At 36.2% G+C, this 16,308-nt stretch overlaps 1 protein-coding gene across 7 annotated transcripts in view; it reads left to right on the top strand.

Annotated features, from left to right (window-relative positions):
• The window catches only part of LOC149206006 (uncharacterized), a 415,715-nt gene that overhangs the window by 172,481 nt on the left and 226,926 nt on the right, over positions 1-16,308 (top strand). For 6 of the 7 annotated variants that reach the window (XM_089395252.1, XM_089395250.1, XM_089395253.1 and 3 more), the window contains 2 exons: positions 12,352-12,402; positions 12,536-12,599. In XM_089395252.1, the coding sequence (XP_089251378.1) occupies positions 12,352-12,402; positions 12,536-12,599 (115 nt within the window). The remainder of the gene's footprint in view (positions 1-12,351; positions 12,403-12,535; positions 12,600-16,308) is intronic. The other variant, XM_089395251.1, reaches the window with a different exon arrangement.

Here is a 16,308-nt window from a genome sequence, read left to right as displayed (position 1 = left end):
GAGAGGTATCCTAACTTGTTTTGGACACCTTGTGTTGCTCATTGCATTGACTTGATGTTGGAGGATATAGGTAAGATTCCTATTGTGAGGGATATTGTTGAATCATCTAGGAGCATAACAAAATTTATATATAATCATGCATCTGTGCTTAGCTTGATGAGAAAATACACCAAAAACAAAGAGTTGGTGCGTCCTGTCATTACATGATTTGCCACTACTTTCATATCTCTTCAGTCTCTGTTGAATTCTATGTGGGATGTGAAGAGCATGTTTCTTTCAGCGGATTGGCGTTCTTTATCTATTAGCCGCAAACCAGAGGGAGAGGGCATATGCAGACTAGTTTCATATGATCAGAGCTTTTGGGCAGGAGTAGAGGAGGTGTGTGCCATTTCAGAACCTTTGGTAAGGGTTCTTCGGTTGGTTGATGGAGACAAGCCCGCAATGGGCTACTTGTATGAGGCCATGGATAGGGCCAAAGAAGCCATTCGTGCTTATTATGAAGATAAGGGAGACGAGGGGTTAGAGAAACAACAAGTCATATGGAGAGTGATTGATGAGCGATGGAACAATACCCTCCATCGCCCCATTCATGTTGCACGTATCTACCTCAACCCTACATTTTCTTGCGCCTGTGGTTTCAGATTTGATGCCGAGGTGATGGATGGATTCTTCACTTGTGTCGAGAGGATGGTGTCATTTGAGCAAGAACGTGAAGATATTTCTAAAGAAATGGAGGTCTATAGGATGGGAGGTGGCACATTTGGTTTTACCATGGCTATTAAGAACAGGATGACCAAAATGCCAGGTAAGCTTCAGTTTGTTTTAAACTTTCAACTTTCACGTTTAGAATTTCAATGTTTTTTTTTTTTTTATGTTTCTCATTTTTCTTTTAACTTGTAGATGCTTGGTGGACAAGCTATGGTGCCAGAGTACCCCATCTCCAAAAGCTTGCCATTCGAGTGCTCAGCCAAACATGCAACTCCTCTGGGTGTGAGTGCAACTGGAGTGTATTTGATAAAATACACAACAAAAAGCGCAACAGGTAAAAAAATTTCAAATTAAATTTTTTGAATTCATTTGATTATTTTTAATATTTAAATTTTCGAAGTACTAATTTACAATCTATGACCTTAATATAGATTGGAGCCCCAATGCCTCAATGACATGGTCTACGTCTACTACAATCTTCGATTGTGGGTGAGACAACTTTAGACACCTACTGATGTGGAAGCGATCTCATTGGACAATATTGATACCACCTCTGCATGGAGAGTCGAGACTGAGAGGGCGATCATGGACTCGATCCCGGATTGGTTAGGTGTGGATCTAGAGGATGTAGCAGTTGCAGGGGAGGGAGAGCCAGAGGTAGAGGAGGAGGAGCAACATCAGGGTCAGGAGGAAGAGTTGGTTGAGGATGATGAGGAGGAGGTGACACCATCTAGGATGGGCAACAGCAGCATAGGACAGAGGCCACCTCTTCCATCGGCTTCTAGAGGATGATTGAGTCCATTTGTATCCCCAGGAGCAGGGCCTTCTTCCTCTAGAGGAAAAGGCAAAGCCGTTCCCTATTCCCGTAAAAGGGGAAGAGGATCTCAGTTACTGATTACTTGATGACTTTTAGATGACTCATGATATACATTTATTATGTTTTTTGTTGATATTTTGACTCTTGAGAGTTGAGACTCAGATAGGACTCAAAATTCAGGAGTTGATTCACTATTTTGATATGTGATGTAGCACTAGATTTCATATACATATTATATATTAGATTTCTTTACATGTTTATGTGGAAATGCATTTATTTGATGTTGTGGATACTCTAGATGTTAAAAAAAAAAATGAATAATTTTGTGTTTTTTTAATTTTGTCGACTTTTTCAAAAAACTCCCAACTTTGCCGAGTTTTTCAAGTTCTGGACCCTTGCCGAATTAATCCCGACTTCGACTTTTTCCACATTGGTTATTTTTCCATTTGGAGGATTTATCTATAAATTAGAGTCAGTTGAGTCTCTAGTCATCTTGATTTCTGGCTAGAATTGTTGCTGAAGTATTGTGTAAACTATTGTCGCGCTGGGAACTATTTTTTCTTTCATAGTAAAAGACTTTGGGGTGAAATTCAAGGTGTTCTTGCTTATTGATTTGTGGTATGTGCTGGCTACGGGCATCTCTATGTTGTGCTGAATATTGGTAAGATATTTTTTTTCATTAGATGGAGATAAAATCATATTATTGATAGTTTTGGGCTAATCGTAGGTGGTTTGATTCCCCTTGTGATCTAAGAGATTATTTTTTGAGATAAATATATAGTGTTTGCAAGTACTTCAGCCCTCGGCCTCCAAGTTCACAAACTTGGGCAAGAATCACTGTTGCTTGGATCCCTAGTTTTTATATGGTGGATTTAATCTTCGCTTGGGCTATAGTGAATCATTAATTTTTCTAAAGTATTTTAGCCATTCTTTCAAGTAAAAAATAAAAAAAAATATTTTCTCAAAATCCATTTAAAAACCCATGTATATTTTGTAAATAAGATTGTAAATTTAAATTGTAAATTATTTTTTCTAACTTGGGTTGGGGTTTTAGATTTATTTTGTATATATTTGGGGTTTGGGTGTTTCTATTTTTATTTTTGCAGGTTAGATCAAGGAGTTAAGTGGAAGAAGAGCTAGATCTAGGCCCTTGAGGGTAAGATCTAGTCTCTTGGAATTTTTTGCAGGTTTCACACGACAAAATTATCAAAAAATCAAAAAGTTGAAGCATAAGAAAATTTCAGAGCAAGGGTTTTTTGTTTTCGGCTTTCCCGGGGCCAGATCCACCTCCTCTAGGCCCAACGTATCTCTCTCTTGGCTTGCCTCAGCCCTCGTTGCCCTCTGTGTCATCTTTTCGACCCTCCTAGTCTAACCATTAGCCCTTCCTAGGCCTGCGTAGGCCTCTCCTCCTTTCGCCCCCCCCGCCCTTGGCCCTCGCTCTTACTCTTTTTAACCGCAACCCTCTAAGGGCTTGCGGCTCCCTTGTGGAGCCTTTAGGTCTTAGGCCTTGGGGTTTGGCCCTTAGATCCCTATTTCCCAAATGCTAGCCTCTCTGGACAAAGCGTTGGCCCTTCTTGGCCATTTCTAGCCTCCTTGTGGCCTAACCTATCTTCCCAGCCCATTTATCCCTGCAAATTTGCTTCCCTTGCCCTTGTTCTCCAAATTTTGGCTTCTTTTGCCCCAAAATTGGCCTGAAACCCTAATTTGAAGATTTAAGGTTAAATACTTGGTGGTTTTGCAGGATTAAGGTCTCAAAATTCATATCTAGCAAGCAGAAAGGTAATCCCAATGTTTCAAATATTTTCAACGGTGGGATCTTCAAGGCCTTGAGCTTAGGGTTTGACCTCCAAACACTTGTTTTGCTTCAGTTTCATTACAACAGTTAAATCATTAATTTTTAAGCCCAAAAATCATATTCTAATTGGTCAAAATCGTTTTAAATTGCAAAATTTAAGTTTTCACAAGTTTTGGCCACTTGGGCATCTTTAATTTGACATAGATCTATAACATTTTAGCTTGTTGAAATTTACTGCATAACTGTGAAATTCAAGTCTAAAATATTTTTGAAGCATATACTTAATTAGGACTAAAAATTTCGAATTTTTAGTTCCCAATGACAAACTTACTATTTTTAGACATTTGGGGCAACTATTCAGTGTTTTTATCTTGCCGATCTGTAACTAACTTACTGCTATAAGTAGTTTATCAATTTTGAATTTTCTGAATCATATTCTCTAAAAACTCATTTTTTTTTCAATTTTGGCAAAAAATTTCTATTTTTAGAAGCATTGGGCAGCTATTTTTTGGCTGGATTAATTTGCTGATCTATGGTTAATTCATTGTTGTAATAATTATATCAGATTTGAAAGTTGCTAAGGCAAACTCACCTAGGGCCCTAAATTTGAAATTCTCAATTTTTGGTGCATTTTGCTATTTTTGGACATATTGGATATTTAGTTTGGGAAATTTCTATCTTGCTGATTTATTTTTTACTTACTGTTGTAATCTTAAAGTCAGATCTGAAATATTGCTGAATACTCCATTGTAAAGCATGTTAAAGAAGCTAATTTACATTGCTGGTAGAATTGGAGATTTTATGCTTCAATGTGTTGAGTAATTTTTGTCGTTTGAAGTAGTTTATGCACTGTTGCTACAACACTTATAAATTTGAATTTTCTGAAGTAGTATTGCTGATATAAACTGTCATAACTCTGTGATCAACATCTTGTTAGCATTTGACATCTTGGGTATCTTGGTATATTGTTGAAATTTGCACTTGTATCTATAAGCATTTCATATTGTTTAAGATTGCGATTGACTACTGTTAAGTACCCTTAAAAGACTTATAATCAAAGTACTTAAACAAAATAAAATCTTAACTCAAGATAAATCTCACTCATAATCTCTTGTGTAAGCATCCTAGGTCTAGACTTGCATTAATAATATACCTCCTAGCATAAGCTAGGTTGATAGAGATATAGGTCAACCCTTCTTATCTAGCTTGAGGGGCCTCGACAACTCTTCAGTGGTTAACACGATGACCTTGCAGTCATTAAAGCCACATTCTCTGCAACGTCGGAGGTGTCGGGTAATAGAAACCTAACATAAGGTATCGTTAATCAGAGCCTAGCTTGCTTCCTATTAGCCTCCTTCTCACGACCTACCTTGGAGCCCAACTTCAAAATAGTTAAAGGAAGGTTACACTTAGACTAGGCATTTAACTAAGATTTACCAAGATCACTACGTCTCACATAGGTCCTGGGATTTGCACATCATATAGGTTAGTTAATCATTCAAGCAATGGGTGCCCATCTAGTCATTTAGTTTCAATTAATAAGAAGCAAGAATTTGTGACTCCATTAAGGCATTGGTCTCATAATAGAAAAATCTAATTTAATCAATAATCTTGCTTAAATTCAAACAAGTGGCTTGGCCACTCATCCGTGTCTCCCGAGTAAGTTGATTCTCAACTTGCTTTTCTTCACTTCATTCCATAGGGCTACACCCCATAGCCTACTGTTGGGAGACAACTAGAACAGAATGGGCGGGGATCAGAGTGACAACCCCCGTCATGAGCGTGGACATGGTGTCTGTACAATCAGGGCAACAACAAGTTCAAAATGTCATGATTCAAGGAAGACGAATACCAACAATAATACTTAGGGAAAAAGGAGTCAAACAAATGTAGGTATTGTGTAGACAAATGGATGTCAGGACACAGATGCTTTAAGAAGAAATTATGTAGTTATGAAGTTCAGAAAGAGCCAGATAGCTCAAGTAATGAGACAGAAGGGAGGATAAAAAAGAAAAAGAATTGTCGCAAATGCGGAGAAAATTGGAAACCAGGGCACAAATGTGAAGACACGTCCTTATGCTACTATAAAATAGCAGATGGAAGGCAAGTTGAAGTACAAGAACCTGACGAAGAAATCATTATCGCACACAATGAAGATTCAGATCTTGAGAAACCCTCATTAACTGCAATCTCATGTGTCCAACAAAATCAGGATGAAGGAAGCAATTTTTCAAAAGATAAAAAACAACAAGCAACTCCAAAATACGTTCCACCATATCTTCGAAAACATAGAAACCAGTCTTCGAAAAGAAGGAACACTAAGCTTACAACACCACCAACAAACATGACAAGAAGGTTACGACCTAAAACCCTAAAGCTTAAGGGAATAATAAGAGGCAGGAATGTCAATATACTTGTAGATTTTGGCAGCACCCATAATTGTATAAACATCGATCTTGCTAGAAAACTTGATCTTTGTGTATGCCCAATCAAGGATCTGATGATGACTGTCGCTACTAGGCAAAAGTTCGAAGAGATAGGAAAATGTCATAAGGTTTCAATTCAGACGTGAGAACTAGAGTTACAAACAGATTTATTTTCCCTACCACTCAAGGAAATGGATATAGTTCTAAGTGCAGAATGGTTAATACAACTAGGAAGCTATACTACAAACTTTGAAGAATAGTTCATGGAATTTAACTGACAAGGGCAACACTATAAATTATATGGTGTTAACGCTTCCAGCTTCAAGGAAGGTACAAATACACATGAGGATTTCATCAGGCACAAACAATGTCAAAGTAAAGATGCTATTCCATAACAATGTGTTCAACTAGAGAAAACCCTTTTTGTTATGCTTTGAGGACAACACATCTCTAAAGGGATTGACAATGTTATGAACAAAATAGCGGAAATATTAAATTAGTAAAATAAAATAAAATAAAATAGTTAGTTAATTAATTATTATAACATTATTAATTATGAAAAGTTGAAGTCAAAAGACATGACCCTTAAATCCTTGGTGGCCTATCAATGCCTATAAAGGTGAATCGCCACAAGGCATGTAAACACCATTCAGATTTTATTCAAAAAAAAATTACTTACTACACATAACTACTCAATCTACACATAATTTCACTATTGCGTTTGTTTTTTCTATTACATTGGACCTGTTGATGCTGCCTAGCACACACACCTAAGTTAGTGTGAGAAAAGTCCCTAACACCATAAGATGTGGCTTGGTGGCAAACCTAAGAGATGGGTTTGTCACCTATTCCCAACTCTCTCTATTAAAGCTCTCCTAGGTAAGCTAAGGGGGGTGGTCCCTAATGAAAAGTTAGATGAAATAATGTAATTTTCTAGGATATCTTAAGTTAATGGGACTACTTCAAAATGATGAACAAGCTTAGTGAATATAATAAGCAATACAAGATTCAATAATCAAATAAAGATATTTCCAATGATAATCATCAACGCATCATTGAAAAGATAAACATGTAAAACCAGTGCCTTAATGATTGCTTCAAGAAATTAAAAGACTTGCTCAAATGTAATTAAGTAATCCTACTAAACAAATCAATGTTAGATAAAGAGATATCTACTTGCAAGATATAAATTGCACTTTAAAGATATAATTTAAGCGAAGATACTATCATTCATGATTCAAAGCATGTAAAATAACAACTTAAAGGACAATAAATTGCAAAAATAAAATTGAAATGAACCGAAGGCTCAAGCTTTACTTGCAAAAGAAAGATATTGTACTTGCTCAATGAGATACCTCAATAATAAAATGACAACTCCAATGAATGTTCACCATACCAAGTACATGGGATAAGTTCACAAGTAAATTGGAAAATGCTTTAAAATAAAATGATATGCACTTAGCTAAGGTGAGATGCAATTATCTTGGTAAATTTTTAAACTAAATGCCTATTTTAGGTGAGAGATTTTCCTTTCAACCTCTTACCAAAGGGTAAAGATTGGGGTGACTACAAAGAAGAGGGGCTGATGAAGCTCTTGTATTCGTTAAGGATACCCTTCCCCTAATCCTTACAAGCCATGTGTGCCTTCGTTCTTACAAGGGGACAATGCCACCTTCATAACTGCAGGGTCACACAGTTTACCTTACTCTGTACCAGTTGGAAGAAATTTCAAAGAAAATCTTGGCCCTATTATTTCTATTCAACCAAGCTTATGCTTGCAGGTAAATTTTAAGGATGTAAGATTTAAAACTAGAATGCCTAAATGTTTGTATGTTATTAGTGTTTGCAAAGGAAAATGCCTCAAAGTAAATGGATAAATTGCTCACAATAAGATTGCACCAATGACTTGAAATATTACTCAAAATATTGTACAAGCAGATGACATGTAAACATAAGCTTCATAAGTGAATTAGATTGCATATTGCTCCAAGTAAATGCTTAGCAAATGATGTGCCAATGAACAATAAACATAAGCATAAATTGACAAATGAAATATGTAGCAATTGAAATGAAATGAAGCCAAGAGTACAATGCTTGCTTGTAAAGTGAGCAAAATGATTTAAAATGTATGACCAAGGCAACAAGTGAGCCTATAGTGAGGCAATGTATTTCAAGGAAGAAAAATGTTAACCAAATGATTTAAACTTGCCACATAAACTTAGATTACTTGCATTTAATCAAATATTGTGCATGAAATGTAAGAGATTGCAAATACTTGAGAAATACAAAGCAAGTTAAAATTGAAATTGGATGTAGATGCTATGTGAGTTAGTAAACCAAAAGAGCATGTAAATGAACTAAGTAAGAAAACTAGGAAAATGAGATGCAAGTCAATCCACCCACAAAGTTCTCTCTGTAAATGAGGAGGAGGGATGCCATGGGTAAAATCCCAAGCTCCCACAAGAAAATTTGGAACTTTTATTAAATGTTACAATGAGGAGAAGGCCTTTTAGAAGGCTGCCCAAAAGATGAAGGAAAAACTTTTACAAAATAAGAACTATAGGGACTAGAGTCTCTTTCCAAAATTGACAACCACAATGGCTAATGGGATTTTCTCAAAATTTGAAAATTATAAGGAATAAATCAGCCCCATGGCCTGGCTATTTTACAGCTGCCCTCTAATGCTCACGACTTCCTTGAAATTGCTCTTCAAATGTGTGATAGGTCCTGCAAAAATTTAGAAGTTTACAAAGATTTATCCTCAATGCTCTTGTTGCCAAAAGCTTAAACTATGGGCTGCAAAACAAAAGAGATTATTAATAGAGAGAGCATGCAAAGTAAATAAAATATAATACATACTAATATACAAGAAACCAAACCAAGTGATGAGAGTAAACTCCCATATTTGTTTAGTTTAATTTTTTGTTGTTGTTGTTTTTCTTTCTCTTAAATAGCTTATATAATCTTGAAAGCTTTAGATCAAAAAAAGCATGCCATTGAAATTTATAAATGATTCAAGTGGATAATGGGAAAGAGAAACTCCCCTCTTGCTCCTCTTTAGATGAAATCTCTGAAGTGAAAAATTGATGGGTCTTGAGCAACTTTGAATCCAGGGATAAGTTGATCTATGTGAGACTTCTCCCACGCTCAAATAGATTCCTACACACAATTCAAATAGATTTTCCCTACACACTTGAAATAAATATTAGCTTGTAAAGGAATTAAAGCAACACAATGGGTGAAATAGATCAAATATTTCTCCAAAAATAAATTGGCAAGTTCACTCCTAGAATGCTACTCTAAATCAAGGATATGTGCAAAATAACTTGCACATATCAATCCAAAATATATGACAAATATCAGCTAAGAACATTCAAATATGCAAGAAAATTTATGCATAATAACAAAATTATGGAAGGATATCACCTCAAAATGCCAAGAGAACACCACCAAATTTGCCCCACAGTCTTTGCTTATATTAGCAAATTGCAAGTACAAAATGGCAGAGTTTCCTCAAGCCCAATAGCTCATAATATGAATAACTATTGATTGCAGCTCCAAACAAATTTGTGTATGATCCCATTGGCTGTTAGTGGAATATGGGGACACAAGCACAAGTTAGTGGGAGACAAGAACTGCCCCATGTGGCAGTCTGGTTCCCACTCATCCTCTAACAATTCCGTGAAACATTTTGAAACTGATTTGCAACTGCCCCTTTGATAACTTGACCCCCCTTTGAATTATTATTGACTTGGCCCACTAACTCATGGTGATGAAGTCGCTGCCATGTCACACATTTTGTCCCCCTTTATCCTCTTAATGTGCACCACCTTATTTTGAATAAAATCAAAACATTAAAATTTAACCATACGATGTTTCTCATGACTTTAACATGGAAACTTTGACTTGAGTTATGGTTCATGTGGTGGGCCCCACATGGTTGCCACATCATTTTTAACCTTCACTTGAATTGCCATATCACTTGTTTGACTTTCTTTGATTTTGGAAATTTTTATTTTTTTTTCCAATTATTGAATTTTTCTTCACTTTCTTCGCTAACTTTAGAAAAAGTGGTTTTTGAGGGACTATAAGTCGCTTTTCGACCCTCAAAATGGGTCCTAGGATAATGCTGGGCCTCTGAGGATGACTTTCAAGCAGTGTTTTCAAAACCGGTTTTAAAAACCAGTTACCGATCTAACTGGCCGGTTAGCAAGGCCGCCGGTTTAAACCGGCCAAAAAACCCGGTTCAATCGCCCATTTCGCTAAAATTTGCCCTAAACCGGTGCTAACCGGCCGGTTTGATACCGGCCGGTTAGAGGCACGCCCACCGTGTAATGCAAAAAGTGTAATGTGGACTGTGTTTTAGGGGTTTTGGGGGGAAACTAAGGGTGTTTTCCCTCCAAAAACACCCTCTCCAAGCCTTTAAGAGGCCCCTCTCACTCTCATTTGTTTCACACAACTGTTTTGGAGTGTTTGTGAGCTTGGAGAGTGTTGAGCTTTTGGCATTTGCTGAAGTAGTCATCTTGGAGTTGGAGTTGGAGCTATTTTGGAGATAGTGTGTAGTTGTCAGTGGAGTTGCCATCTTCAAGAGGAGGCTAAGGAAGCTAGTTTGCATTTCCAGGTAAGGATTTGCACTTGAAAATTCCTTATTTGACTGTTGTCTATGAATTAATTTTTTTTATGTGTTATAAACTTCTCACTTCTATGATCTACCATCCAGAGAGTCATCATGCCTCCAAAACCCAGAGATACTGCATGGGCTCATTGTGATATGATTGATGGCAAAATGATCTGCAAATATTGCCAAAAATCCATTCAAGGAGGGGGTATTAACAGGTTCAAGCAACACTTGGCTGGGATAGGAGGCCATGTAAAGCCATGTGGAGCACCAAATGAAATAATAGGGCATATTAGGGCAGAATACCTTCAGAAGTTTGAGACTCAAGTCACTGAACCAATAGAGAAGTTTGTGACTGCAAAGTTTGGGAGTCGAGACTCAACCAACTGGGTTTGATCATGATGACTGAGACTCATGAGAAGTTTCAACTTCAAGTGATAATGTTGATCACTATTATAGTATTACTATTATCATATATGTAGAGTCTAGACTGAAGTCTTGTAGTAGGCCACTGGCCCCATAGTTTGTAGGCTTTGTTTTTGCACTCTAGAGGCCATTTAGAGCCTCATTGCTTATTTATTTTGTCGATGATATGTATTGCACTCAGTGCCATTTTGATATATTCACCTTTACATGGTATATAAATGAGCAATCTTTGCATATTTTGTCTCTATTGGCTTGGAATCATGGTTTTAAATCTTAAAAATAGTTTTTTTCATTAAAAAATAATTATTTAATGTATTTTTCTAAAACCGGTTCGTTTAGACCAAACTAGTCCCGGTTAGACCGGTTCCGGTCGGTAAACCGGTTCATTAGGTGGACCGGTCCGGTCACCGGTTCCGGTTTTAAAAACATTGCTTTCAAGTAGTCACATGACCTAGAAATTTCCTAAGACCACTTATTTACATCATTACATAGAAATTAATTAAAAACTTCCGTTTTGCGGGAAATTTTTAATTATTAAAAAATCCTACTTAGACCTAGTCAAATTCCGTGAAATTTTAGAGATGACTTAGCATGGTAACATACATTGACTTTAGACACTAAGATGCGTTAGGGGCTCAACCTTCAAGTCATCACCCCGACTTTGGGGTATGCGTTGAGGGAAAACACCTAGAAAATTTTAGGTGCAACTTTAGTGGTCAACAGGGCCTGCAATTTTGGCTTTTCTTGAAGTTGCAAAAACCCTAATTCTTTGCACGCGTGAGAGAGATAGAGCCCAAAAATAAATTTCCAAGACTTCTTGCTTTCTTGATCTTCGCTGTAGCCTTCTTAGTCTTCCCAACTTCAGTTCAAACTTTTCTTGAGAGATCGAACTTGTGAGTGAGTGCCAAATGAGGTCGAATCTGCGTCTTTATATAGCCTTTCCAAGGGGTTGAATTTCCTTCTTAAGGCCAACTTGAAGCTGCCAGGGCCAACATGTACTTTCGAAGTTTCTAGGACTTTCTAGATTCAAAATAAATTATTTTACAAGATATATTTTTCTTGGAAAAGTCTTATAAACATGATGTTGACTCTCTTGACTCACGACAGTATATCCTATGACCTAACAAACCTTAGAAACATGAAGAACATGCTTTTACCTAGAAGACCATCAATAAAGAGCATGAAACACATGCTTTTAAAATAATAATTTTTTCTTTTCTCCTTTTGTTTGTTACATAATATACATATTGAAATGAGTACGACAACAATTATGAAGACCGAAACTAGTTACATTTCCATCATCTTGAACCAAAACTTTGTGTTATGAAACTTTTGCTTTTTCTTTCATTCATAAAAAGGTTGAAAGAGAGTTTTGCTTATTTTTAAAATGCCATCTTTTCTTATTTGCAGGTATCTTAAATATGTTGCTACCTTTTTATTTTCCCTCCTTTCACAAACTAACAAGTTGATGTTAGGTGCTAAGAAATTTTCTTTTTATTTGAAAAAAAAGGATACTTTTAAATAAAATTTCTGATATGATTTTTTATCATTCTAATTACAGGGGTGATCTTTGGATTATGAGTTCGAATATCAATTTTAGGAAGGAAAGAAGGTCACGATACTTTTTTTAATTAACATGTTATTAAATTAGCAGTTTTGAGTATCCTAATGTTGATAACTCATTTGAAAGATTTGTTGTGAATTATTTATTAACTTCTAATATTCATTTAAATGTACTCATGCAGGGATGATTTTGTTGCTATTGGTGTTAGTGATTACCATGGGCCTTCAGCAGATGGTGTTCTAGAGGTAGTTCTAAATTGATACAATTTTGTTATATTGCTCTTTTGTAGTTATATGTATTGCTGCATCCATTGGTTTTGTTAATTGCTTGATTTAGACATACAAATTATGTTAACAATAAATACCCAAATATAAAATCATTCTTTGACTTGAAGTCTTGAACTTGACAGTAGCTAAAATCATCAAGGATTAGTTGTTGTGCCTCAACCATGTTTATCATTGGCCCAGTTGTATGTTATAGGGGGTTATTTACTGTACAAAATTATATTGGAAGAGCATGGATGCTGACTATTAATAATTCTATGGCGGATCAATGCTTGTCTATTTTGACTAGGGAGATGCAAGAATAAAACTTACAGCATCATTCTGCTAAAGGAGTTGTCTTTTGCCATGTTCATTATATTTGCAAAAGTTAGTTGTGTATGTTCACCCGTGATGGGAAAAAGTATAGACGAGCACATGTCTGGCATATTAAATTGTTATTAATTTGTTGATACATATTTACTTATAGTTATACCTTATGGACTGATTTCTCAAATCTGGAGTAAATTATACCGCTGAGTAGCTCTTTAGAGAAGGTTAATGTTTTCACAACTAACTCATGCACGACAGATATGTGGCCATTAAGCTCTGTATTGCTATACTTTAATCACACAACATTAGGAATGAATTATGAGCATCTCAAACGCCCTGTAAGATGCCCAACTTTTATAGTTGGTACCATCGATTGTCATCACTACTCCATATATTTGTAGTAGCTTGCTACTGACTCCACTCAGTTTTACATAAATTTGAAGGAATATAACGATTATCCTTAGTGCCTTCGGGCACTACCTTGTTGAATGTGAATTCACCCTAAGATTATAGGTTTATGGCAACCAGGCTAAGCAACAAAATATGTTCGTGCACAACATAAATGCATAGTAGAACAGAAAACACACTATTGTTAGGATCATGAAGATTGAAGTTACCATCATTAATTGAAAGACATCTGCTTATATATGTACAAGTAATCAACAAAATGGAGGGAATTTTATTTTTGAAAAGTACTTGTTATATTAAATAGAGCATACTTGTAAAATTCAAAGATATTTACAATGAAGAGTATATATATGTAGAAACAAAATTTAATGACTCTTCCTCAACACTACTAGAACCGAAATCAAACCAGACTAAGCAAAAGCATGTACAATGTTGGCATTTCTAAGATGGAGAAATCCCTTAGTTTGAATCTGAGTACATAGCTCTTCATGTCAAATTCTACTGAATGATCTGATTGTTGAAGATATACGCATACAACTTAATTTCTAGATACAGAGCAAACCAGTAACTCTGAAACAATTCCAAATGGTGATAAGAGCTTAGAGACTTATTGATTGCTATGGCTCAAGGTGATGTAAAGGAGGTCTATAATATGGGATAGAGTATCAGGAAAGCCTAGAAAGGCTAGATATTCAATGCCAATGTTCAACTACTCTACACCTAGACCAAAGATATGGCTGTTATAAGTTAGAGTTTTATTGATTTGCAATAATATGGCATACAATGACATATAAGAGTCAAGAAAAGGCCTATTAAAGGTTTTCAACAAAAAGAAACAAAGGCCTTCTAATAGACACTAGGATTAGGATTAGGAAATTTGTTTTTATGGCTGAAAGGTATGCATAAACAACAAATGGGTGTGACATCAGCTCTAAATAGGAGTGATTAAGCATGCACTATGCTAGATTTTGCTTTCATGTATTTTATAGATGCAATCCCTAAATTATGAACCAACGTCATCCGTCACAAATTTATTTTTATTCAGGATTACCGTAAAACCTTAGTGGCTAACCCTAGACGTGTAGGAAAATGGAAAAGAGAAGGAAATTTAATTAATTTTTTGGATGATCAACACAATAATGATTAGTGCCTTATCCTAAGCGGGCTTAATGGAGTCCTCTAGGGCTAAATTTTCATGAAGAGGTTTTGATGAAGTTAGGAGGGATGACTAGTATTGATTTTCTTAGTGCAACAGAGATTAGCACAATATTTCTGAAATATTGATAGTTACTTTTGATGTAGATCTTCTTTTAAATTATTCCAATATATCATTCAACAATTATACTTAAGAAATTCAACCATAAAGAAAAGTAGAACAATAGGGATCACACTGCTATAATATTCCAAATTGAAATTTACAGCAAATAACAAATGCATAAACTAAAATACAACAATAAAAATTTGAACAAGAGCAAAAATCAGAAAACCCCAAAATATGGGCAATAGTCTTGAGCCATTTTATTAATTATGCATGGAAATTCAAGTACAAGAGGATGAAATCCATAGAACCCGGGCTTGCTACAACAAGCAACACAAACCCGAGGTGAGAATGTGTAGGCTTAGGTTCTAGAATTGGCCCAAATCTATAGCTCGAACTTGCCCAGAAACTCCATTGTAGACTGCTGAATAGAACTGGTTTTCCTACTCAAAATAATGCCCAGAATGCTTTGAAATTGTATTTGCAAGCTCCTCTCCTCAAACCTGAAAATACCCAGAAAATGTTTGGCCTATCTCCAAGCCAAAGTCGAACCCACAAAATGGTGCAAATTCCCCAACGAACTAACAATTCGCCCTACTATAAGAATTAGGATTTCAAGCTCGAATATTGCCCGAATTTTTTTGTAAAATTAGTCAGAGATTCCTCTCAATAAACACACAAAAACCCATAAAGGATTTGGGCTGAATCCATCGACCCCCGATGACCCTCAATAAGCGCAAATTGCCCAATTTGGCTAGAAAACGCCCCACAAAACTGATACTGCTGAATTAAGTCCAAATCCACCACTGGAAATCTCATCCAACTCTGGGTAAATTCTCCCTTGAGGAATAGCTCCAATCTTCGACCCTTATCTCTCCTCATGATCCAGATTTAAACAAGAACGCAACAAATTACAGATATAACCATAAATACAAAGATGCAGTAGAAATAACACTTCATTTCATTAATATCAAGTACTGAAATATGCTTACAAACAAAATAGAAATAAGACTAGCTCGACGATGGTAACTTATCTCTGAGAAGAGATGTGGCAACTACATGCGTCTGAACTGTGTTACAATGAGGCTCAAAGGCCTATTTATTATAGAGAAACAATTGAGAACCTTAAACATCCAAAAACCTAACCCTAGGAGATGAAGCACCAAACTATGGGCCCCGTTTGGGTAAATTGGTACATCAACTTCTCGTGGTCGTAACTTTGGCATACAATCTCCATTTGACGCACACAATACCTCGTTAGAAAGATCTATCTGAGGACTACAATTTTTGAATGACCATCATCAATTTATGACACATGTTGGTCCCAATTTTCCCAAAAAAGGTCGTTTAGGGCCTCAAAACGGCTCCGAAAGTTCAGGACCCTAAAAACTGCCAAAAATAGTAAATTTTGCTACAAATAAGGAAACTGAAAAACTAAAAGAAATGATGGTGGGGGTCCAAGTGGAATAGGCGGGTGGCCACCAATATCCACCTGGATCATTCCTCCCCCCTAGGAAGCAATGGTCCCCATTGCGTTGAGTTCCTCCATGAGATGAGGAAACTTCTGCTGAACTTGGTCCTTAGTGAGCCACTTGCCCTGGTGAAAGAGTTGGCCTGTTTTGACAACTTGATATAATTGGATCCTTTGCTGTCAGGTGTTCTTGATTTGTGTGTCCATGATTCGATCAGTTGTGG

The sequence above is a fragment of the Pinus tabuliformis genome, chromosome 1_2 (genome assembly GCF_031772625.1).
Source record: "Pinus tabuliformis cultivar Carrire ecotype Pingquan chromosome 1_2, CPIR1, whole genome shotgun sequence".
Taxonomy (NCBI): domain Eukaryota; kingdom Viridiplantae; phylum Streptophyta; class Pinopsida; order Pinales; family Pinaceae; genus Pinus; species Pinus tabuliformis.
This window is presented reverse-complemented; position numbering and strand designations above follow the sequence as displayed.